Raw genomic sequence first — 23972 nt, forward strand, 5'->3', positions numbered from 1 at the left:
AAAAGTAGAGTAATATTATTCATACCATGTTTTTATACCATATTTTCATACCACCTTAGGTGACATCTGATGTGGACTGCCACATCATTTGAAAATTTTGCAAAAGTCAAGGAAAAGAAGGAGAAAGACTCGTCGTATACCACAATTATCATTTAATTAACTAGTTTTTCTTAATTATTAGTTTATTAAATAATGAACTAAATTTAAAAATCTGATTAATTAAATGATGTGGCTGTCCACAAATGCCACCTAAGGTGGTATGAAAATGTAGTACAAAAACATGGTATGAATAACATTACTCTAAAAAGAAGAGATTGTTAATTATACGTACTTTTAATATTTAAAATTAAAATTGATCGATGTGAGCAGGACAAATTGGTATTACAATATCTCAATATTTTTAATACATTGATTGAATTGGATTAAATTGTTATGGCAGATGAATTGAAGAACTGAAAATGGTATAATAATTTAGTCAGAAAGTTTAATTAATCACAATGTAGTGTCATTGAGTAAATCTTAGATGTGGATTACACTAGTTAAGTAGGGCAGTGTTATTTCCCTCCATTTTTTTATTTCACCGAGTTCAAATCCTACTCCCTCTAGATTAAACTAAACTAGAAAAGATCGTCTTATAAAAAATAAAAAAATATTGAGTTCATCGTGCATAAAATCACAAAGTGTAAATGAACCAACACCGAACTATTATGTTGAAAATATGAATTGAAAGCCTCACGAACTGTAAATTTGGTATAATTTTATTACATAGAAACAAACTTTCATGCTTCAATGGTTATGCAACAATAATTCTTCTTTGCAGATGAATAATAGGGAGTTAATGTATAGGAAACAGAAGAGGCAGTATTGCAGTTGGGTAGCTCAAATGGCAATCCTCGATCAAGCTCCCTTTATTTGACCTTAACTTCCAAACAACCTGAAATTATGCAGTGAAGAACTTTTTTCAGTTTATGCTGGCTTTAAGGAAAAGATTGAAAACAAGCCGTTTGTGACGATCTTACTCTTTACCTTTGCAATAGAGACTGTGAGCGCCTTGTGCTGCACATCAATTATTTGTTGTTAGTTTTGGATGAAGAGTACAATGTGATTAGAGAAATACGAGAGGTCATGTTAACAGATGCATTTTAGAACGATAAACATGCATTTAAGACGTGTTCATAAAGTTTCGTTGCTCAGGTTAACATGCCTTGATGTGGTCTGTGGTTGTTCAGGTTCATCACGTGGGACAGGCACATTCTTCACCTGCAACAATACCGATTAAAGTTAGGGTCGAAGTCTCGAGCTTAATAGAATGAGAAATAGATATGTGATGTATCCTATGTATAAGCATAATCTGTAACATACCAAGTTCCTATATTGGAGATTAAAGAACATCTGGATGTATCTTTGCTTTGCCTGTTTCTGCTCTTTGTTCAACTGCCTCCAGAAAGTATAAGTGCTTCCCATGTTCAACACTTTGTTTGCATATATCTTCCAAGTGTAGCTACAAAGTTTTGATAACTTGTTTTAAATTCCATGGGAAATGATGTTGGTTTTTAAGCAAACAAGTACGGATACAGAGGTTGTGTGTTTACCATTCGTATATGCGCTGCAAGCCTGCTTTGGAAAATCTGTCCCAGTATGCAGCATCAGTCTTGGAGTTCTCAAAGAAATCAGCGATTTTGTTGCTTGCTTCATCACCGTTGTTAGGATCAATATGGAAACCAGAGACCCCATCAACGATGATTTCAGCCGGGCCTCCTTGGTTGGTTGCAAAGGTGGGCAATCCACAGTTCATTGCCTCAATGACAGTCAGACCGAAAGCTTCATACAGGGCAGGTTGCACAAAAGCTCCCCTTGTGTCAGCAATGCAACGGTAGAGCTCTCCATTTCGGTTCCTATCAGTCTGTGCTGCTATCCATCTGATCTGACCCCTGAGTTGGTACTTCTCTATCAGTGTATGCATCTTCTTTATTTCAGCGATTTCTTCTCTATCTTTTGATTTTGAAGGGTCAAAGAATCCACCAACTACCACAAGGTTAACCAAATTTCTCAGCCTCTTGTTCTTCCCGTACCACTCAACCAACCCGGTAATGTTTTTAACAATATCCAGCCTTGCCATTGAGAAGATGATAGGTTTCTTCCGGTCTACTAGAAATCCACTGTTCAAGAAAATGGTTCAGGTTGACGTTAGATTACTTTTGATCAGCATTTGAATTCTAAAAGAATGATTTGCTAGTCCAGGACTTACAGATGTTCACTGCTATCCTCTTTACTAAACAGTAGTTCTTCAATGGCAGGATAGAATGAAGTGAGCCGTTTCTGCTTGTCTGAGTAGGGGAAATATACAGACTGATCTGCCCCAGGAGCGGCAATGTTGAATTTGGGGTCAAATACATTGATGCCAGAAACAACTCTACAGAGCCCCGGGAGTGTAAATGCAGTATGACTTTCGTATTGTCCTGGTCTGTCCTTGCTGCAAAACAACATCCAAGTACATTATGGTGTAAACTGTAATGTAATCATTTGGTAAGGGTGTCGAATGTATGAATGCTGGTTAATTTTGCTAACCTTCCTGCAATTTCCTGGTATGTGCTTGCAATGACAAAATCTGTAGCATTCATTGAGATTGTGTCAGCAAGAAATTGGCATGAGAAGTGATACTTGGGATCTAACTCCTTCCAGTTGATGTCTGAATCTTCGTACTTGGTCTTCTCCAAAGCATGAGCAATAGTTGCCTAGTTTTCACACGCTACGGATTAGTAAATACAAAGTGGGACAAAAATGTGTTACGGTTGTATCTATAATATAAATTAACAGTGACCTGAGTTATCCCAAGTTTATTAGCCATGAGAGAAGCCACCAAATTGCCATCTGTGTAGTTTCCAATAATAAGATCCGGCTTTCCTTCCATCAGGTTGAGGATTTTGGCCGTAGCATCCTAGTAGTTTGAAACAAATGGAACAATTATTTTAGAGCAGAAAGTACATAAGGAACAAAATCAATAATTGAGCACTCTAAAAGTATGAATTTAAATATCGACGGAAAACATGCCTGTGTAAACAACTCAAGATAGGGATAGATGTCAAAACGAGAAACCCAATGGCGCAGGATACCCTTTTCTGTCCTAAATGGCACCCTAAGGATGTTAGAGTACTTGGTGCCATTGATTGGTTCCAACTCCTGGTTGCACTTAGTTCCCCTTGCTTCGGGTATGAGTCTTGTCACCTATTGTAGCCAACAACTGTAGTTAGATAATGCTAAATAAACCGAACTACCTTTCAACATCAAAGCAAATCGTCCATAGTTGTATATGAAACACACCACAAGAATTTGAGGCTTCACAGTAAGTCCTTGTTGCTTAATTCTCAGAGTCAATTCTTCCTCCATAGCTTTCACTTGATCCAGAATGTAAACCACCTGTTTTGAATAGCAGAGTTCAAAAAATTTCGTCTCAGTAACAAATTCCATTTGCAAGGAGACTTAGCATATCGGATACAGTATTCAAATTTATACCTGCCCGCCTGTGTCTGGTAAGCCAAGAACATCTGCTTGGCCAAAGTAACCATGGGGAGAGAATATTACGACATTGAATATTGTGGGAAGCCTACTGAAAAACCTATCCATGTTCAACGGGTCTGGAGCTTGAAGTACTTCCGAAAGTATTTTCATGGTCTCCTTTGTTCTTTCTGCAGTGTCTCCCCACCCCTTCTCAAAGCCCCACTCCTTAAAACTGTAAATGACATTCGGTTTCAGATTGCAAGTTACATCACATGATTCACCGGCAGATAGAACATGAGATGAAGAGTCACCTTAGTTCAAAATTTTGGAACGGTGTGTCCTTAGGGAGCGCTGAGAGGTACACTTCCGTTACAATCAGTGCCGCCTGAAGCTTTGAAGCCGTGTTGAGGGTCTCATTTAGAATAAGTTGCTGTAAATTAAAAAACGCATAAACTAAGTTTAAGACCTTATCATTAGAATGAAATTTGAATTTCTCTGCATCAAATTTTATTTTTTGTAGAATTAAATTGCTGTGATTCCCATACTTCTTCTTGATGATTTAGTGAAAGTAAGTAATCCACAAGGGGTTGTGCATTCTCCAGTTTTCCAGCTAGCTTTGAAGTGGTGAACTTGGTAACATATTCGATTCCATTTCCGACCGAGGAAGATAGAGTCAATTGAGGAGTAGAGAAATCAATTGCTCTAAAATCCACCTCCAATACATGTTCATCATTTGACCTGCAATGAAAAGCATATGGGGGTTAGGCCGGTTGGTGATTAGCGAAGGTAGTGTGCTCATCATCATCCCTTGCACCCAAAATCAAGTCTCGCTCCTCGTAGATTTGAGTAGTTTAGAATATCGTGTTGTAAAATAGAAACACTATAAGAAGGAAAAAACATGTACCATTTCTCATCATATAAGGCTTCTTTGTGTTTCAAGAAGTCTCGGACAGTGATGGCCTCAACTGAGAGATCCTCAGAGCTGACCTTAACAAATTCCCAATATCCTGGATTTGGTCTTATTGAAAAGACAACATGCGGAGGAATAACAACAGCTTCCTGCGGATATTAGGTAAATATCTCATTAAGTCAAAAGTAAAACCAATAATTTATCATTTTAACAAAAATTCTATGATGCTTTGGAGTATCTTATACCCTTGAGTTTTTAACCATTAAATTTTAGTCATTGTATTTTTAATTAACTAACGGTCTAACAGTTAAAAACTAACGGTCTAGCAGTTAAAAATTCTTCATGAAATAATATATATATATATATATATATAAAGAAGTATTTAATTAGAAACCTGAGTTGAACACAATATATAGCCAAGAACACCCCCCAAAACTTGGCTTCTTTCAGCCTTGTCATCTATGACTGTCTCCATTTCACTCATCAAATGGTGAAGCTTCATTATCCTTCTTCCTTTCTCGATGTACTTAGCGAAGCACCGCTTCATGTGGTACCGGCTCTGCCTCAGGGCGTCCGGCATGGTATCAGCTATGGAATCGGAGCGTTTGACGGCCGCTGCAGAAGCCATTTTTGTGTAAAATATATTTCTTTATAAAGAGGCAAAGGTTTCAAATGCTTAAAAGATGAAGCAGTTTGAGGTTTGCTCTGCTTATGTTTCTGCATTTATAGGCGGCTTTCGGAATTCATTACGTACGATGTATGTTGTTCATTGTTGCAGATTGCTTTTGGTTTCGTCAAGCGCTTTAGAAATCTGAATATTTTTTGCAAAAGAAAAGAATGTGATCTCTGTAAGTGAAGATATTCTTAGACACTCTCCCTTTTCTTTTCTTTTTTTCGGTAGACAACGGGGCATACGTTTTAAAAATATAAATTATATAAGACTATAACAATACTCTGAGAATTTAGCTATATTTGCAACTATGACGACAAAAAAAAGGAATTTGCTAAAAAAAAAATGGACCAAAACTGCATGACAAACCCAAACAAGCCAAATCATCGCCAACAAAATTCTTTTCACGATAAATATGACAAGTTTCATATGACCAAGTTTGGCGCATATAGGCATGAAAATTCAATACTAAACTTTCTAGATGGTGATTATCCACTTTTGCATTTAAAAATAATTATATTGTAAGTGGAGAATTTGATTCCACCATAATCTTCTTAATTCCATTCTTCCATGCAAATTGCAGCCTAATAATATAACACATATAATCTGACCTCAACCAAGATTAGCACAAAAGCCAAAAACCCATGATGTCGACTAGTTTATGAGGACTGCATTGAGAGGTTGATCACTCTCTTTTTATCCTTTTTTTCCTGTCTTTAACTTATCACTTTTAATTTACTTTATATTTATTTTGCAGTTGGATTAAACACTAGAATGATTATCAGATTTGATTTCCGTTATTTTGATTACCAAGTACCAGATGAGTCATATGTTTATTTATTATTTGATTTGATATCAAACACATCTATTTAATCTCCGTCATTGATATCAAATCAAGGGGTGAGTGACCATGTACTCCTTAGTTACCTAGTGAACAAAGAAACATTTTTGTTTCGTATTTTCTCTTTATTTCTTTGTACTTATTTTCTCTTTATTTCTTTGTACTTTTGTTATAGTTTCTAATCATAAGATTTAATAAATCAACCGCGAACAAATAACAACATATGAGCAGTGGAAGAGAAAAATTAATACAGTGAAAATCATAACCCCTATTCCACTAGTGGGATTGTCGGAGCATGACATGCTTTGCATATGATTTGAACAAGGATTATCTCCTTTCTTTTTTCCTTCTCTTTTCTCTTGTTTAAACGCTCAAGATTTCATCTTTGGAGAAAGAGAAAAAAAAACACAAAGAGAGACAGAGAGAGAAGAAGAAAAAAAAACTGTGCAAGGAAGTGAGGGAGGAGAGGAAAAAAAGGAGGGAGAGAATCCCCGATAGTTATAGAGATTAAGGAGAGAGAGTGCTTAAAAAAGGAGATTGTTAATTATACGTACTTTTAATATTTAAAATTAAAATTGATCGATGTGAGCATGACAAATTGGTATTGCAATATCCCATACACTGGTTGAATTGGATTAAATTGTTATGGCAGACGAATTGAAGAACTAAAAATAGTATAAAAATTTAGTTAGAAAGTTTAATTAATCACCATGTAGTGTCATTGAGTACATCTTAGATGTGGATTACACTAGTTGAGTAGGGCAATGTTACGTTTTTTTATTTCACCAAGTTCAAATCCTACTCCCTTTAAATTAAACTAAATTAGAAAATATCGTCTTGTAAAATAAATAAAAAAATATTACTGAGTTCATCGTGCATAAAATCACAAAGTGTAAATGAACCAACACCGAACCGTTAGGTTGAAAATATGAATTGAAAGCCTCACAAACTGTAAATTTGGTATAATTTTATTACATAAAAACAAACTTTCATGCTTCAATGGTTATGCAACAATAATTCTTCTTTGCAAATGAATAATAGGGAGTCAATGTATAATTGCAGTTGGGTAGCTCAAATGGCAATCCTCGATCAAGCTCCCTTTATTTGACCTTAACTTCCAAACAACCTGAAATTATGCAGGGAAGATTTTTTTTTTCAGTTTATGCTGGCTTTAGGGAAAAGATTGAAAACAAGCCGTTTATGGCGATCTTACTCCTTACCTTTGCAATCGAGACTGTGAGCGCCTTGAGCTGCACATCAATTATTTGTTGTTAGTTTTGGATGAACAATACAATGTGATTAGAGAAATAAGAGAGGTCATGTTAACGGATGCATTTTAGAACGGTAAGCATGCATTGAAGACGTGTTCATAAAGTTTCGTTGCTTAGGTTAACATGCCTTAATGTGGTCTGTGGTTTGGAAGTTGCCTTTGGCGCAGCTGGTTGCTCAGGTTCATCACTTGAGACAGGTACATTCTTCACCTGCAACAATGCCGATTAAAGTTAGGGTCGAAATCTCGAGCTTAATAGAATGAGAAATAGATACGGGGTGCATCCTATGTATAAGCATAATCTGTAACATACCAAGTACTTATATTGGAGATTAAAGAACATCTGGATGTATCTTTGCTTTGCCTGTTTCTGCTCTTTGTTCAACTGCCTCCAGAAAGTATAAGTGCTCCCCATGTTCAACACCTTGTTTGCATATATCTTCCAAGTGTAGCTACAAAGTTTCGATAACTTGTTTTAAGTTCCATGGGAAAAGATGTTGGTTTTTAAGCAAACAAGTATGGATGCAGAGGTTGTGTTTTTACCATTCATATATGCGCTGCAAGCCTGCTTTGGAAAATCTGTCCCAGTATGCTGCATCAGTCTTAGAGTTCTCGAAGAAATCAGCGATTTTGTTGCTTGCTTCATCACCGTTGTTAGGATCAATATGGAAACCAGAGACCCCATCAACGATGATTTCAGCCGGGCCTCCTTGGTTGGTTGCAAAGGTGGGCAATCCACAGTTCATTGCCTCAATGACAGTCAGACCGAAAGCTTCATACAGGGCAGGTTGCACAAAAGCTCCCCTTGTGTCAGCAATGCAACGGTAGAGCTCTCCATTTCGGTTCCTATCAGTCTGTGCTGCTATCCATCTGATCTGACCCCTGAGTTGGTACTTCTCTATCAGTGTATGCATCTTTTTTATTTCAGCGATTTCTTCTCTATCTTTTGACTTTGAAGGGTCAAAGAATCCACCAACTACCACAAGGTTAACCAAATTTCTCAGCCTCTTGTTCTGCCCGTACCACTCAACCAACCCGGTAATGTTTTTAACAATATCCAGCCTTGCCATTGAGAAGATGATAGGTTTCTTCCGGTCTACTAGAAATCCACTGTTCAAGAAAATGGTTCAGGTTGACGTTAGATTACTTTTGATCAGCATTTGAATTCTAAAAGAATGATTTGCTAGTCCAGGACTTACAGATGTTCACTGTTATCCTCTTTACTAAACAGTAGTTCTTCAATGGCAGGATAGAATGAAGTGAGCCGTTTCTGCTTGTCTGAGTAGGGGAAATATACAGACTGATCTGCCCCAGGAGCGGCAATGTTGAATTTGGGGTCAAATACATTGATGCCAGAAACAACTCTACAGAGCCCCGGGAGTGTAAATGCAGTATGACTTTCGTATTGTCCTGGTCTGTCTTTGCTGCAAAACAACATCCAAGTACATTATGGTGTAAACTGTAATGTAATCATTTGGTAAGGGTGTCGAATATATGAATGCTGGTTAATTTTGCTAACCTTCCTGCAATTTCCTGGTATGTGCTTGCAATGACAAAATCTGTAGCATTCATTGAGATTGTGTCAGCAAGAAATTGGCATGAGAAGTGATACTTGGGATCTAACTCCTTCCAGTTGATGTCTGAATTTTCGTACTTGGTCTTCTCCAAAGCATGAGCAATAGTTGCCTGGTTTTAACGCGCTACGGGTTAGTAAATACAAAGTGGGAGAAAAATGTGTTACGGTTGTATCTATAAGATAAATTAACAGTGACCTGAGTTATCCCAAGTTTATTAGCCATGAGAGACGCCACCAAATTGCCATCTGTGTAGTTTCCAATAATAAGATCCGGCTTTCCTTCCATCAGGTCGAGGATTTTGGCAGTAGCATCCTAGTAGTTTGAAACAAATGGAACAATTATTTTAGAACAGAAAGTACGTAAGGAACAAATAAATAATTGAGCACTCTAAAAGTATGAAAATAAATATCGACGGAAAACATGCCTGTGTAAACAACTCAAGATAGGGATAGATGTCAAAACGAGAAACCCAACGGCGCAGGATACCCTTTTCTGTCCTAAATGGCACCCTAAGGATGTTAGAGTACTTGGTGCCATAGATTGGTTCCAACTCCTGGTTGCACTTAGTTCCCCTTGCTTCGGGTATGAGTCTTGTCACCTATTGTAGCCAGTGGTTAGATAATGCTAAATAAACCGAACTACCTTCCAACTTCCTAGTAAATCGTCCATAGTTGTATATGAAACATACCACAAGAATTTGAGGCTTCACAGTAAGTCCTTGTTGCTTAATTCTCAGAGTCAATTCTTCCTCCATAGCTTTCACTTGATCCAGAATGTAAACTACCTGTTTTCGATAGCAGATTCAAAAAACTTCGTCTCAGTAACGAATTCCATTTGCAAAGAGACTTAGCATATCGGATATAGTATTCAAATTAATACCTGCCCGCCTGTGTCTGGTAAGCCAAGAACATCTGCTTGGCCAAAGTAGCCATGGGGAGAGAATATTACAACATTGAATATTATGGGAAGCCTACTGAAAAACCTATCCATGTTCAACGGGTCTGGAGCTTGAAGTACTTCTGAAAGTATTTTCATTGTCTCCTTTGTTCTTTCTGCAGTGTCTCCCCACCCCTTCTCAAAGCCCCACTCCTTAAACCTGTAAATGACGCTCGGTTTTAGATTGCAAGTTACATTACATGACAGCGGCAGATAGAACATGAGAGGAAGAGTCACCTTAGCTCAAAATTTTGGAATGGTGTGTCCTTAGGAAGTGTTGAGAGGTACACTTCTGTTACAATCAGAGCCGCCTGAAGCTTCGAAGCTGTGTTGAGGGTCTCATTTAGAATAAGTTGCTGTAAATTCAAAATCACATAAACTATGTTTCAGACCTTATCATTAGAATGAAATTTGAATTCTCCTCATCAAATTTTATTTTTTGTAGAATTAAATTGCTGTGATTCCCATACTTCTCCTTGATGGTTTAGTGAAAGTAAATAATCCACAAGGGGTTGTGCATTCTCCAGTTTTCCAGCTAGCTTTGAAGTGGTGAACTTGGTAACATATTCGATTCCATTTCCGATCGAGGAAGATAGAGTCAAGTGAGGAGTAGAGAAATCAATTGCTCTAAAATCCACCTCCAATACATGTTCGTCATTTGACCTGCAATGAAAAGCATACGGGGGGTTAGGCCGGTTGGTAGTTAGCAAAGGTAGTGTGTTCATCGTCATCCCTTGCACCCAAAATCAAATCTCGCTCCTTGTAGATTTGAGTAGTTTAGAATATCGTGTTGTAAAAAAGAAAAAAACTTTAAGAAGGGAAAAAACATGTACCATTTCTCATCATATAAGGCTTCTTTGTATTTCAAGAAGTCTCGGACAGTGATAGCCTCAACTGAGAGATCCTCAGAGCTGACCTTAACGAATTCCCAATATCCTGGATTTAGTCTTATTGAAAAGACAACATGTGGAGGAACAACAACAGCTTCCTGTGGGTTATATTAAGTAAACATCTCATTAAGTCAAAAGTAAAACCAATAATTATTTGTTTAACGAAAATTCTATGATGCTCTGGAGTATCCTATACCCTAGAGTTTTTAACCATTAAATTTTAGTCATTGTACTTTTAATTAACTAATGGTCTAACAGTTAAAAATTCTAGTTAGTCCCCCAAAATGAAAGAACATATATATATATATATATAAAGAAGTGTTTAATTAGAAACCTGAGTTGAACACAATATATAGCCAAGAACACCCCCCAAAACTTGGCTTCTTTCAGCCTTGTCATCGATGACTGTCTCCATTTCACTCATCAAATGGTGAAGCTTCATGATCCTTCTTCCTTGCTCGATGTACTTTGCAAAGCACCGCTTCATGTGGTATCGGCTCTGCCTCAGGGCGTCCGGCATGGTATCAGCTATGGAATCGGAGCGTTTGATGGCCGCTGCAGAAGCCATTTTTGTGTAAAATATATTTCTTTATAAAGAGGCAAAGGTTTCAAATGCTTAAAAGATGAAGCAGTTTGAGGGTTGCTCAGCTCATTTTTCTGCATTTATAGGCGGCTTTCGGAATTCATTACGTACGATGTATGCGATGCATCTGGCTTGTTCATTGTTGCAGATTGCTTTTGGTTTCGTCAAGCGCTTTAGAAATCTGAACATTTTTTGCAAAAGGAAAGAATGTGATTTCTGTAAGTGAAGATATTCTGGTTTTGAAAAGTAGGTGTTTCTCTCTCACGTAATTTACTGGTATCATTCTTTCCTTCTTTGTTTCTTCTTGCATTGGTTGGCACAAGAAAGAATCTCGAAGGATGGTCTCTCCACGATACATAACTAATAAAATTCGTTCGTTTCTGTGTAATATTTGTAAAAGGGCAATACTTTTGGTATTGCGGGCGAGTGCGTTTTTGCTCACTATCGTTAAGTGGTGGTAATGCTCATCGTCCTATTTATCACGGTTAAATGAGTTTAAATTTTAAGATTCGTGTCTATCCACTACACGAATCTCGAAATTCAAACTCATCTAACGATCATAAATATGATGGAAAGCATATACCATAGTTTATGCTGGTGAGCAAAAATACTCTCATTACGATAAAACGTCATTTATCCTATTGCGTTTCGCCGCTGCAGTAAAACGACATTTGCAATGAAAATACTTGGGTATTACAAACGAGCCCATATGCGCAAAACTTGAAACTAAATTTCTTGTTTGGGCTTTTCTTTTCAAAGCCACAGCCCGATGAAATGGAGGAGAAAAAAGGGACACAAAATCCAATAGGCCGACACCGACCGCTGATGGAAAGACACAAAAGATCAGCCGTACACCTGGCATTCCCCGCTACAAGCTAAAGGAAATTAGGGTTTCGAAGCAGTTCGCGAGGGCCTATAAATTCCAGTCCTTCCAACAACTTACTCATCTCTTTCCGCCATCCGCCTTCCGCCTTCCGCCTGCGTCGTTATATTGTTAGGATGTAGGATTACTTCTACATTAGGGTTAGGGTTAGGGTTTGTGAAAGGGCGTCGAATAAACTGATTACCATCGCCGTCATAACATTGGGCGCTGAGTATGAGCCGACGCCATAGTCATACGGGTTCTGTGAATAGTTGAGGGCCTTCTTGTTGTTTGTTCTCTCGCAGATTCGGACAAAGTTTTCGTCTTTTTATTTATTCTTTGTTTATTTGGGGTGTTTTTCCTAATTTTGTATTGAAATTAGGGTTTTTGATATGGGGGTGGATTTGGGATTGAAGTGATGCTACTTTCCCCATATGATCGAAGCTGATTCAAACTTGCGCTATTTTTAATTTCCAAGCCAGAACTCTGATCTTTCCCAAATCCCCAAAATCCACTATCTTTATTTTTTTTTCTCCTTCTAAATTTCTTGTTTGTTTTAGAATTTAGTGTTTGTTTTATGATATTGTTGTTGAAAAAAGAAAAAGAAAAGATGGAAGTGATGATTATTTCCCCAAATGATCGAAGCTGAAATAACTGAGCGAATTACATCTTTGTATTGCACAGAGACCACCAAGCCAGGTGTATCTGATCCATCTTCTTTAATTTTTCCCAAGATTTTGTCCAGTTTTTGTCCAAAACTCGACTAATATCAATCTTGTTTTTGGAGTTTGGGTTGTAACGTTTGACATTGTATTTTGGTTTAGTTATGTTTTCTTAATCTTCCTATGGACCTTTTGATGGGTTTGATTTGGTTGCAATCATGAAGACTGCAATGTGGATGTCAATCATATCGGAAACAATATGTAAAATTTTAGTCTTTCAAAATAAATGGTAGCATTGTAATCACATATTTTTCTAATTTTTAATCGTCGGATGAAATAAATTTAAAAAGATTAATAGGAAAAGAATTAACAAGAGTGTGAGAAGTTAAAATGGATTAACAAACCCATTTTTCCATCCCCATCTTCGCCTTCAACTTCTCGGTCCTTAATAAGATGAGAAACCGAACTCCAGAGCCTTCCCATATCACAGTACTTATTTGACACTGCATCAATAACAGCAAACTTTAAAACAGCGAACCTTTCCTACCTCGGCTTAAATATTTTTATTTAAAATTAAATATGAATAGCACTTGGACGAAAATTAACCGCACGATGTACGATAAACGGACATTACATTATTTGAGAATCTTTAGGAGTGGATCGGATGCACGATGTAGATGAACAGATACTATTTGAGAATCCTCAGGAGAGGATCCCCATTCATAAGGACTAGCTTTCTATGTGACTAATTGTTTGAATTTGATCAACCGCTGCATAAGGTTTCGCCTCATACCCAGTATTTCACCTGAATTCCCCAATGTGGATGTATTCTCTTAACCACATCAAAACAAATAAATGAAAAAAAGAAAGGCAGAAGATTTTCATTTTTGGACCGAGTTGTTTTCATGAAATAGATAACTTACAGTTTCATCACAATAAGAAATGCAATCAACCAGGATCTTCTTATAACTGAGCCTCCACTCCACAGCTAATCTCCACCTCTCCCTTGACTGCATACTGCTTCTTTCTCCCTTCTGCACAACATTAGATTTGAAGGCACAAATCTCATCTCTACAAGTGGATGACAACTGATTGAGCTCCAAAGGGGACTCGAGATTTTGGATTTTGTCAATGGCACTTGATAACAAACGATCATCTTCAAATGATGTCGGCAGACTCTTCAAAATAGCGTTGCACTTCTTCGATATCCATGTCATGACATACATCTCATTTTGAATTGAGAGTTGGAGTCCTGAATACACCAGGTGTCCAACAGACCTTCGCTGGTTCCGTGGGGTTGCCCATAATCGCAAGGCAGACAGTAGAGCAAAAGATGGTTTCCCGGTCTGATGTATATACAATGACTCTTTAGGCCATGAACAGGACGAATATATTTCAGGTTCCAAAGGAATAAAAACTTTGTCATTTGGGTTTCCATTTAAGAGAAAGCCATAGTGCTCAAGAAGCTCCAGATTCGTGTATGTTCCGTAGCTTAAAAGGGCCTGCATACAATAAACAAGTATCGGTTTTAAAATATCCAATTCAAGACCTAAAAATAACGTAATGAAAACAAATGGATCCCAGTAATCCTATACAAGGAAGTCATAACAAAGTTGAAGTAATATGCACTCATAAAGTTATAAAACAAACACTGGAATAATACGGCTATAAACATTTTTATCTTTTTTCACAACAGCACTACATAGAATCAGAAGGACAGCCTAGTTAACTAGCTAATGCAGAACAGCACTACTATCCCAAACCATATCCTGGATATTCCAAAGCACCTGCAGCCAGACTACTACTGCAACGTATAATTGGAAATTAAAAATTAAAAATCTCATCAAAATGAAAACCAAAGCATCCACACCAGATTCTCTATTCAGCCATCACCAAAAGCACGACTTCATCTTCCAAGCTTTTCTTCTTTTTACGATTTCCACTTTCACCTTTTCCAACCATTAAACTCTGGTTTTCCATGCCAACTCCAGACCACTAGCAAACTCCGAATTTTATTTTACTTCTTTTCTCTGTGTTTGGGTGAGGGATTTCCAAACTCCAAAGGGCTTGAGGCCAAGTTAGTAAGGAATGAACCACAAAACGTGTATAGCGGAGTTTGAAATGCAGTTCATGAGCATTGCAAAGGCATGTATGAGGGATTTGTAAACAAGTCCTTCCAAGTCGTCATTTACAGATTCCTCTCATATACCTTTACTGCTCATGTGGTGCATTTCTAATGCCTCCTATTAACATTTTGTGATCCATTCCTTGCTTGGCCTCGATACATTGGAACTTCAAAGTCCCATACCCAAACATAGCCTACAGGTTGTCTGATTGCTAAATTTTAGGCTATCTTCTACACAATAACCAATGGCAACACCCACCTTATGGTCTACATCAAATCAATCATAAACTCTTTACCAAGGTGGTTCACCATCTACCACAAATACTGTAAAAGTAAATATCAAGGTTTAGTGAATATCTTGAAGAAACAAAGATAGGTTAACCTAATAAATAACCTCAAATTTGCCAATCAAAGTCAAACTATGTCACAAATGTAAAAATGTAAAGCACTTTAGGATTCACAGATTAGTTGAAACTGGAAGAGAAATGTAAATATTTCAATGTAGTAAGATATCGCCCACAAAACTAGAAGACAATTAGTACATGGAAGCTATCATGCAGCAATAAATGATATCTTTAAAAGGAGACAAAAAGAACAAATTACCTGCTCCCCTTTTTTGTAGCTTTTCTTAGCATAGAAGCAATAGGCGTCAATATCCTTCTCAAACCCTCCATCAGTTAATCTTCGTGAATCAGAAACGTCCACGTCCAGCGTACCAGAACTATCATCATTCACCAAGTCAAGCGTTGCATGCTCCATACTTTCACAAGCAGAAGGCTCTTCTCCAGGTGCAGAATAATTAAATAAGTCTCCAACAGGACATAAGCACCCAGCTGCATCCCATGGTATATGCAACGTCCTTGAGGATATCTTTAAATAAGATAACAATTTAACAATTTGAAACATTGGAATATTAATTAAAAAGACCAGAAGGTCCAACCATTACAAGACAGTACAAATAAACAATTCATTAAACCAACAAAACTGTACACTGTGAAACATGTGATTTAATAATGTGGATAACTCAGTCAGTGATATATAAGTGAAACTGATCGATCTAACAAATAAGATGTCACATTGAATATTGTAAATGACGTGAAACATACAGATTTCTTGTTGTGAACTGAGAGAGAACAGAGAAAATAAAATGAAAGAGAGGCCGAAGAAAACAAAGAAACAAAACTAGAATAGAGAAATACACAGTTTGCATTACATTATGGATACACTAATGTCTGTGTTCTCATTTTAGAAAACTCTGAATTCCTAATACAGTTGCTCCTTTGTGCACAAATGAATTTATTTCTGATATGGACAATGTGCCAAGAATGTTAAATGAATTCTGAAACTAGCGTTAGACAATAGAAACTCATATGTATAATGTACATATATACATATACATATATATATATATATATATATATATGTACAGGCCCTTTATGCAAAGGGATCCCCATTTTTTTCAAAAAATGGGGATTAGGTGTGGGGCTCACTCCACATCGAACTTCAACGATCCGAACCGTCTATTTTGTAAGTCTCGATACATAGATCATCCTTGCAAAAATTCAATTCAATCCAAAACCATTTGCTTATTTAATTATCAAGATAAAATTTCATTGTTTCTTATATAACAAAGTATTTGTTAATTTCTTTGAACCCAATTAGATGTCTTAAACATTTCCGATTTGGCTAATATTTTGCATGGATGATCTATGAGGTGCAACTTGAAAAATAGACAGTTCGTATCGTTAAAGTTCGATGTAGTGTGGACCCCATAACTAATACCCATTTTTATAAAAAAAATGGAGATCCCTTCCCTTAAAGATTTCCTATATATATATGTAAACCCTTACATCAGCTGTGGATATTTTGAATAAGGTAGACTTCCATTTAGCAGACAGTTAGCTACATGAGTTTACTTCCAGAGTATAGAATTCACATCAAGAAACCTAAGCCGAGCATCATAAGGTATTAGATCCTTGGTCAATTACTTTGTGGTTGGATGCGAAAGAAGTAGCTGTTCAATGCTTCTTAGTTTAATGCACCACTAAATTGGGAAACATATGATTTCCTATTGTTCTTGTTTTGGGTTTTAAAAAAAAAGCCAAAACTCATCGGGGAATCTGTGATTTATCAATGTGAAAGGTTCCCAAATCATATACAATAATCCAAAATGTAATCTTTGACACCCTATTAACGTCTTTCACCTTTCATTAAAAGAAAAGGGTGGGCAACTTTATGTCTGTGTACTCATTTTTAGAAAACTCTAAAACCCAAATATAGTTGCTCCTTTGTACACAGGCAATGCCGAAACTACAAGATACCTAAAACAAACTTACTGATATGACAGAATGGTTAAACGAAAAATTAATTCATTCAAACAATTATCTCAAACCCTAAGCACCATGATAGTTCTCAAACCTGGGAAAGAGTGTATACTCACAGTTGCGGAAGCCCAAAGCCATGCCTGAAATGTCCGAAGTTGAGGCTTGAGCTTAAGTTGTTCCATGAGCGCATTAGCTTCTTTCCAATCATCCTCAGCCTTCAATGTGGCCTTTTCAGCAGCCCATTTAGCATCATCCACCTATAAATATTGCAAAAGAAAAATGTTTTAGCTCCTAAATCCCAACAACAAAGGGAAAAACACAGAAAAGTAAGCAGAATGCAACTGAACTTGCAGAGCTTGCTTCTCAAATTCACCAAAAGTTGCTAGAATGTCGTAGCTGTGCGGCAAATTCACCAGGTAAGGGTGCCACCATGAACTCTTCCCTTTCCCCATTTCATATAGTAAACAAACAGCCAATATCTGGGTAGTATGAAAACAATAAAGGAATTTAATTTGACCAAAAACAAACAATTGGGTTTTTCAATTCAGCAAAAACAAACAATTGGGTTATCAAAAATTCAAAAAATCGAGTGAAAAAAAACCTGGGTAGGGGAGAGAGAGTGATGAGCATTGAGAGCACGAGAGAGTTTGTCATCCTTCATTGCAAGACTTGTGCTTGTCATCAAAGCGGACTTTGGAACTTTGAGAATCAACTCTCCTTCTGTAAGATCACGAGCAGCACCCAGACCTCTTCTGCAACATTTTTTCTGTGAGTTGTTGTGAGAGCAGAAAGTTGGTGAATTTACAGAGAGGAGAGGAGAGGAGAGAGTGTGGATGTTAGTACCCGCCGGAATCTGGAAAGAAGGAGACGGCGAGAGAGTGGCCCAAACACGAAGCTTGGCAACTGGTTGAGTCTGATATTCCAATTTCTGATGCCCATTTCAAAAGCCGTTGGAGATTTCCTTCTCCTTGCTCCATCTCCCACCTGCAGAGAACTTTTGGCAAACCTCAAAGCTTTCGCTGCAATGGATCGGAATGCGGCTGCGAATGACATGGGCTTTTGGAAAATAAATGGAAAGAAACAATGCAACCTTAACAAAAAGTTTTCGGTACTGTTTATTTTAGAAAAATCATATTTTTACACTAATAGTCAATTTTGTTTGTAAGATCTCACATCGCCCAAAGGTGAGGATCCTGTATGACACGCCCCGACTCTAATATTCCCTGAATACCAAGATAGACATGTGTTGACCGACACCCGAGGGTGACGAAAGCCATTAATTGATACAAAAGCTAAGAATAAGAAGTAAATAAGGGTTATGAATTTAAAATACAATGAATTAACAATTTTTAAATACAAATAGGGTTGGGGTGTTTCAATCTACCTCCCTTAAAAGAATTTCGTCCCTAAAATTTAAAATAACATACTACACTGGAAAACTCAAAAATACGAAAAAGGATACACATATATATACATAACGAAGAAATCAAGTCAGAGCAGTTGCACAAAAGGAAAAATGCCATCTCGTCGCGATCGGGTTGCAATGATTTCATCTTTCATGCCTCCAGGCTCATACTTTCTTTCCCCATCAGTGTAAAAATAGAAAACATACTTTAATAAAATATAAAGTCGAAAACACAAAATAATTTAAGGCTAGATAACGTCAAAATAGATATGTACTAACATATATATCAAAAACTCGAATCAACTTAAAACTAAAAAGAAAATATTTTCTCCAAAACATTTGTAATGTCAAAACAATTAACTAGAGTAAATGAAGTTAAAATACTTATACTAAAAATCAAAACTGAAAAATGAGAGTGGGTCTCGCCTAAGCATACGAAATGTCACGCACTTCGAGAATATGAGTCTTTGGTTAGAGTCCCAAGAATAACAATTCTGAATTTGCATTAGCTGCTGTAGACGAATCTTCTTGCCCACTTGCTTAACAAACCCAACAAATAAGCTATCGATATACCGGTCGGCCGCCCGTGATATCGATCACACATTTGTTGTCTCGATAAGCAAGCAGTAATTTCCTGAGGATGAATAATTTCACACGTCGTAAATTCGATCCTCCGAATACAAGCGCGCACAACTCCTCTAACAACCAATGTGGCCCGTGGAAAACTCTCGTACCATGTCGCAAAAGTGTCGTACCCCAAACCAAACGAAACAAAAACGGTCGTCGTCAGAACTCTAACTAGCACCAAGGATTCTATTCTTCTCAGTTCCTCCAAATGTGACCAGCAACTTCAAAATTTTGTCAACGAGGAACTCACTTGGTAACCGTACCTTGAGATACCGATGTGATGCCTATGAATTGTAGTAAGATGGTGATCAAACAATTCAGTCTGAAGATACTGATGCAATCTGCTGATCACCCGCACTACAATCTTCACCAAACTTTTACCAAAAGACGGCTCAAATCTCATACCCACGTGGAACTCTTCCTAATAAGTCTGATAAACTTGTGAAAAGGTTATGTTCCTAACGTTCCTGTCATAAACAATAAGAGTTGGGCGCACACTTTCGTCGAATCGATTAATCATGAATTCCTCACTAATTGAGCGAGAAACCATGTCAGAAAGGCTGAAAGAACACTCAAGAATTTGAGGGTCAAAACAAGTCCATTACAATCCAGAGTACAAGATATCGAGATTTGAACTAGAAACCATGCTAAGAACAAACGTTTTTTTTTTTTACACCCTCTGTATAATGTTCCCGCATGATCCAGTTCCCATTGAGAAACAAACAAGCGAAGGAAGGTAAAGATGCAGAAATAGAAGTCACTGTTTATGATTATTTTGTAAATCATCACAGTATGGTCAACTAGTTTCTTAGCCAAAAAAGAAATAGGTCCAAACTCAGGAATATTTAAGAACTGATAATAAGATTTGACATGGCCAAAGACAATTTGAAATTCACAACACTTTATTAGAGTTGTTTAAAAGTTCAAAAATTTAAACATAGAACCTCTGAATCAACAGAGTGACAAAGAAGAAAGGTACGAAGCAGCTTGTGTATGCATGCAGTGACACGATTGCCAACCTTAAAGTGATGCTCTTGAGCAAACCAAGGCTCAATGAGTCCAGAGAAGTTTAGAGCAAAGTTTGATCTTCATACAATGATGAATATGGTAGAGTCTCAAACCATCACACTGAAAATTACAAGGCTGAACATTTAGTGGACAAAAGTACTGATCAGTTGGGCTACAAGCAAGAAGCTAAGTCCAACTCTATCGAAAAGTACACGAACAATGAGCTAGGGTTTTCCGCCGAGTACGAGACTTGGTGAACTTCAAGGAATCTGTTTATCCAAACAAGACTGAATCTTCATTTTCCAAGTCCAATTACAACCACAACAAGAATCGCAACTCCTTTTTGGAAATTGATTGAGCATAATCTGCTACCAAGGAGTTCCCAAGAAAAGAAATAAATGTAAACGAAGTCAACACTCGAAGAATTTGATATAAAGCAGATGGTCAACGGTCAACGGTTAAGGAACTTGACTTCGTCGTTAGAGTAAGCAAAAAAAATATCAATAGAACAACCGCCGAGGACTTGTACCAAAGATCCACACGAATTTCCTCAGTGGAAACGAGTTCAAGAATTTTGATTCAAATTCCAACTAACACTTTCCAGATTTCGTCACAACCAACGTTTACTTGTTTTCTCCAACATGCATGTCAAATGTCTTAAGTAGTTTCCACATAGATGTGACCTTGCCCGCCATTCCTAGGTAACGCATGTCACAGAGTGACACCATCGATTCAGATTTCCAGTTGGTCTTGACCAACTCGTACCACGAAGATTTTCTGTTTCCCAACATTCTAATGTAGATTCGATTCTGCCTGAAATTCCTTGGAAAGCATATTGTAGAGTATCGATCTGATGTTGAAAGTCGTCCAGCAAACCAATTCGTCACCTAGGAGGCACAACCCCGACACGAGTTCTTGTATTTCAACCATAAGGTGACAATTCAAACAGAGAAAGATTTGCACAATTGCACTGAAAGACAGCAATTTCGGAAGTCGTGACATCCAAATGATGTCATAACCGACACAAAACGAGAATTGAATAGGATCCTAAGTATGCTCTGAAAAAACCATGCTCTAATACCAATCTGACACGCCCCGACCCTGATATTCCCCGAATACCAGGATAGACACGTGCTGGCCGACACCCGAGGGTGACGAAAGCCATTAATTGATACAAAAGCTAAGAATAAGAAGTAAATAAGGGATATGAATTTAAAATACAATGAATTAACAATTTTTAAATACAAATGGGGTTGGGGTGTTTCACTGTAAGCCTTATATGTATATTCTCATCTCTACTGAGCACGAGGCCTTTTGGAAACTCACTGGCTTCAGGTTCCGTAGGAACTCCGAAGTTAAGCGAGTTTGGACGAGAGCAATCCTGGATGGGTGACCTACTGAGAAGTTCTCGTGTGAGTTCCCATAAACAAAACCGTGAGGGCGTGATAGGGGCCCAAAGCGACGAGGACGTCGGCCCTCTAAAAAGGGTGGAGTGTAAAATCCCACATCGCCCAGGGGTGAGGATCCTGTAAGCCTTATATGTATATTCTCATCTCTACCTAGTACAAGGCCTTTTGGGAGCTCACTGGCTTCGGGTTCCTACGAAACTCCGAAGTTAAGCCAGTTCGGACGAGAGCAATCCTATGATGGGTGACCCACTGGGAAGTTCTCGTGTGAGTTCCCATAAACAAAATCATGAGGGCGTGGTCGGGGCCCAAAGCAGACAATATCGTGCTTCGGTGGAGTCGAGCTCGGGATGTGGTGGGGGCTCGGGCCGAGATGTGACACTGGTACTATTCACTTTACTCTTTATTTTGTCCTTATCGTTAAAACTCAAAGTTTTCAAATCATTTTCATTAGTTTTCCTAATAATGAATACTGATTTTTTTTTTCAAAATTAAAATTAATAGCTTTTTTTTGCACTCAAAATTTTCTCTTCTACCATGTAAATCTCTTCATGGCCTATTGAAATTAAGATTTAAAAATTAATCTTAAGAAGAGAGTGTTTTTTCCTTCCAATCAAGGTTTAGTTTGGTGGTCTTGGGTAATTTCACAATTAATGACATCGAACGAGTTCCGTTACTTTTAGGTGAGTGATTTCCAAGGTATAATATATATTAGTGTTAATAATCTAGAAAATGTAAGGTAATTTCCTTATATAAAGGGCTCCGTTTGAATTTTAAAAATAGCAGTCAAATAGTGAACTTAAAAAAATAATTAATCTTACGAAGAGAGTGTTTTCTTCTTTTAATCAATTGGCTTGATTGTGTCGGGTGACTCCACATTTAACGTCATCGAGCGAGCTTTGTTGCTTTTGGTTGAGTGATTCTCAAGTCATAATATTGGTGTTAATAATCTAGAAAATGTAAGGTAATTTCCTTATATAAAGGGCTCCTTTTGAATTTTTTTTTAAAGGCAGTCAAATAGTGAATTAAAAATAATAATCTTAAGAAGAGAGCATTTTCTCCTTATAATCAATTGGCTTGGTTGTGTCAGGTGACTCCACAATTAACTACGTCAAGCGAGCTTCGTTGCTCTTAGTTGATTGATTCCTAAATTATCTATCTTTTGTTTCTTTGAGACTCTTGTTATGCATCACATTGGTTGGGAGAGAGAGTTCTCTTAATATATAACAGTATAGATTATTATTCTTATTAATTATTGTTGTTGTTGCTGTGTTGATGTAAGGTGTTCATGCAACCACATATACAATAGCCAAATATAGACTTAGCAGGCCAACACATTTAATTAAACAAACCACTAACAAAAAACAAAAAACAAAACAAAACTTAAAACTACAAATTCTCACAAAGAGAGGATACCAAAAGCTTATAAAGAAAAAAGAAAACTCTCACAACGACCCTAGGGGGATGTTACATTTACAAGCCTATTTGTCACCTTCACTATTAATGTCACAATTGCTGCCACTATCGTTAAGCTGATCTACTTAGCGTAGCTGTTATGTATGTAGATTCAATCCATTCCTAGTTCACTAAATTTAAAAACGAATTCAAAATAGAAACGCGTCGATATGACAAGATAGTTTGGATTCGAAACAATAAGTAACATGAGCAAAATATGGTTGGAACTTGAAACAAATGAGTAGTAAGTACTAAGAGAGAAGCACATTGTTCATTAACCTAACAATCCAAATTCTCAGATCCGCACTAAGATGTATAAATATAATTATTGTTTGCTCTATGCTAAAATGACATATGTTATCAAGATTAATATCGTAATCAACCAAACCCTAATATTTATTTGCCTACTTTTAATCTAGCCTCCCTCCTTTTTGGCTTTTTCTCTTCCAACTTGTACTACAATTTTGGATTTTTATATATTCTCCACATGCATGAATCATGCAAATTTGAGGCGGCCTTGGCCAATATGTATCTCCAAAAAGGAGTCAAAATAACTTTGATTTCCTAGCACTTTAATACTTCTGTTAGACGTTGATTTTTCTTTTCAGTTTTACACCTAAATTTTGACTTTTATAACACTTTAATACTTCCATTAAACTTTTCATCAAGTTATCTGTTAAGTGATGACGTGATATAACTTTGGTTCACTAAATCTAAGTCATTGTGTCTAGTTAATTCTTAACAAATATGGTAGGTTAAAGTTAGGTCATGTCATCACTTAGTGCAGAACTTACAAAAAGCCCAATAAAGATATTAAATTGTCAAAAAATCAAAGCTTAAGTACGAAACTGAGACGAAATTTTATCAAAAGTAGCAAAGTACGAAGACCACGTTACTCCACGGTAGTAAAGCAAGAATTACAT

General features: G+C 37.1%; 2 protein-coding genes, 1 non-coding gene and 1 pseudogene across 9 annotated transcripts; 2 read left to right on the top strand and 2 right to left on the bottom strand.

The window, feature by feature from the left end:
* Positions 1-705: 705 nt before the first annotated feature.
* LOC126612519 (sucrose synthase 5-like) lies at positions 706-11237 on the bottom strand. 4 transcript variants are annotated; one of them, XM_050280950.1, is made up of 16 exons: positions 10927-11237; positions 10619-10690; positions 4403-4485; positions 4044-4236; positions 3810-3928; positions 3514-3730; positions 3322-3417; positions 3052-3225; positions 2822-2938; positions 2569-2735; positions 2249-2473; positions 1593-2159; positions 1363-1501; positions 1205-1260; positions 1027-1056; positions 706-934 (listed from the first exon to the last, which is right to left on the bottom strand). In XM_050280950.1, exons 1-16 carry the CDS (start codon positions 11158-11160, stop codon positions 919-921), a joined length of 2505 nt encoding a protein of 834 aa, XP_050136907.1. In that variant the 5' UTR covers positions 11161-11237; the 3' UTR covers positions 706-918. The 4 variants fall into 4 exon arrangements, with proteins under 4 accessions (XP_050136907.1, XP_050136904.1, XP_050136906.1 ...); XM_050280947.1 differs by lacking the exons at positions 1027-1056; positions 1205-1260; positions 1363-1501; ... (8 more) ...; positions 4044-4236; positions 4403-4485 and adding exons at positions 7140-7169; positions 7318-7400; positions 7503-7641; ... (7 more) ...; positions 9940-10058; positions 10173-10365 and having other exon boundaries at positions 10536-10690; positions 10927-11233; XM_050280949.1 differs by lacking the exons at positions 10619-10690; positions 10927-11237 and adding an exon at positions 4803-5085 and having other exon boundaries at positions 4403-4557.
* A 1209-nt stretch (positions 11238-12446) lies between these two features.
* LOC126612724 (small nucleolar RNA Z103) lies at positions 12447-12532 on the top strand (annotated as a pseudogene).
* A 115-nt stretch (positions 12533-12647) lies between these two features.
* LOC126612722 (small nucleolar RNA Z103) lies at positions 12648-12751 on the top strand. The gene has a single exon (XR_007619282.1). It is a non-coding gene; the product is annotated as a small nucleolar RNA Z103 (small nucleolar RNA).
* A 208-nt stretch (positions 12752-12959) lies between these two features.
* Positions 12960-18216, bottom strand: LOC126612520 (protein SET DOMAIN GROUP 40). Of its 4 annotated transcripts, none has more exons than XM_050280951.1 (7): positions 17992-18216; positions 17750-17914; positions 17496-17627; positions 17265-17405; positions 15428-15694; positions 13623-14201; positions 12960-13202 (listed from the first exon to the last, which is right to left on the bottom strand). In XM_050280951.1, exons 1-7 carry the CDS (start codon positions 18199-18201, stop codon positions 13095-13097), a joined length of 1602 nt encoding a protein of 533 aa, XP_050136908.1. In that variant the 5' UTR covers positions 18202-18216; the 3' UTR covers positions 12960-13094. The 4 variants fall into 4 exon arrangements, with proteins under 4 accessions (XP_050136908.1, XP_050136910.1, XP_050136911.1 ...); XM_050280953.1 differs by having other exon boundaries at positions 17750-17900; positions 17992-18209; XM_050280954.1 differs by lacking the exon at positions 12960-13202 and adding an exon at positions 13301-13504 and having other exon boundaries at positions 17992-18215.
* Positions 18217-23972: the final 5756 nt, after the last annotated feature.

The sequence above is a fragment of the Malus sylvestris genome, chromosome 17 (assembly GCF_916048215.2).
Source record: "Malus sylvestris chromosome 17, drMalSylv7.2, whole genome shotgun sequence".
NCBI classification, from domain to species: Eukaryota; Viridiplantae; Streptophyta; class Magnoliopsida; order Rosales; family Rosaceae; genus Malus; species Malus sylvestris.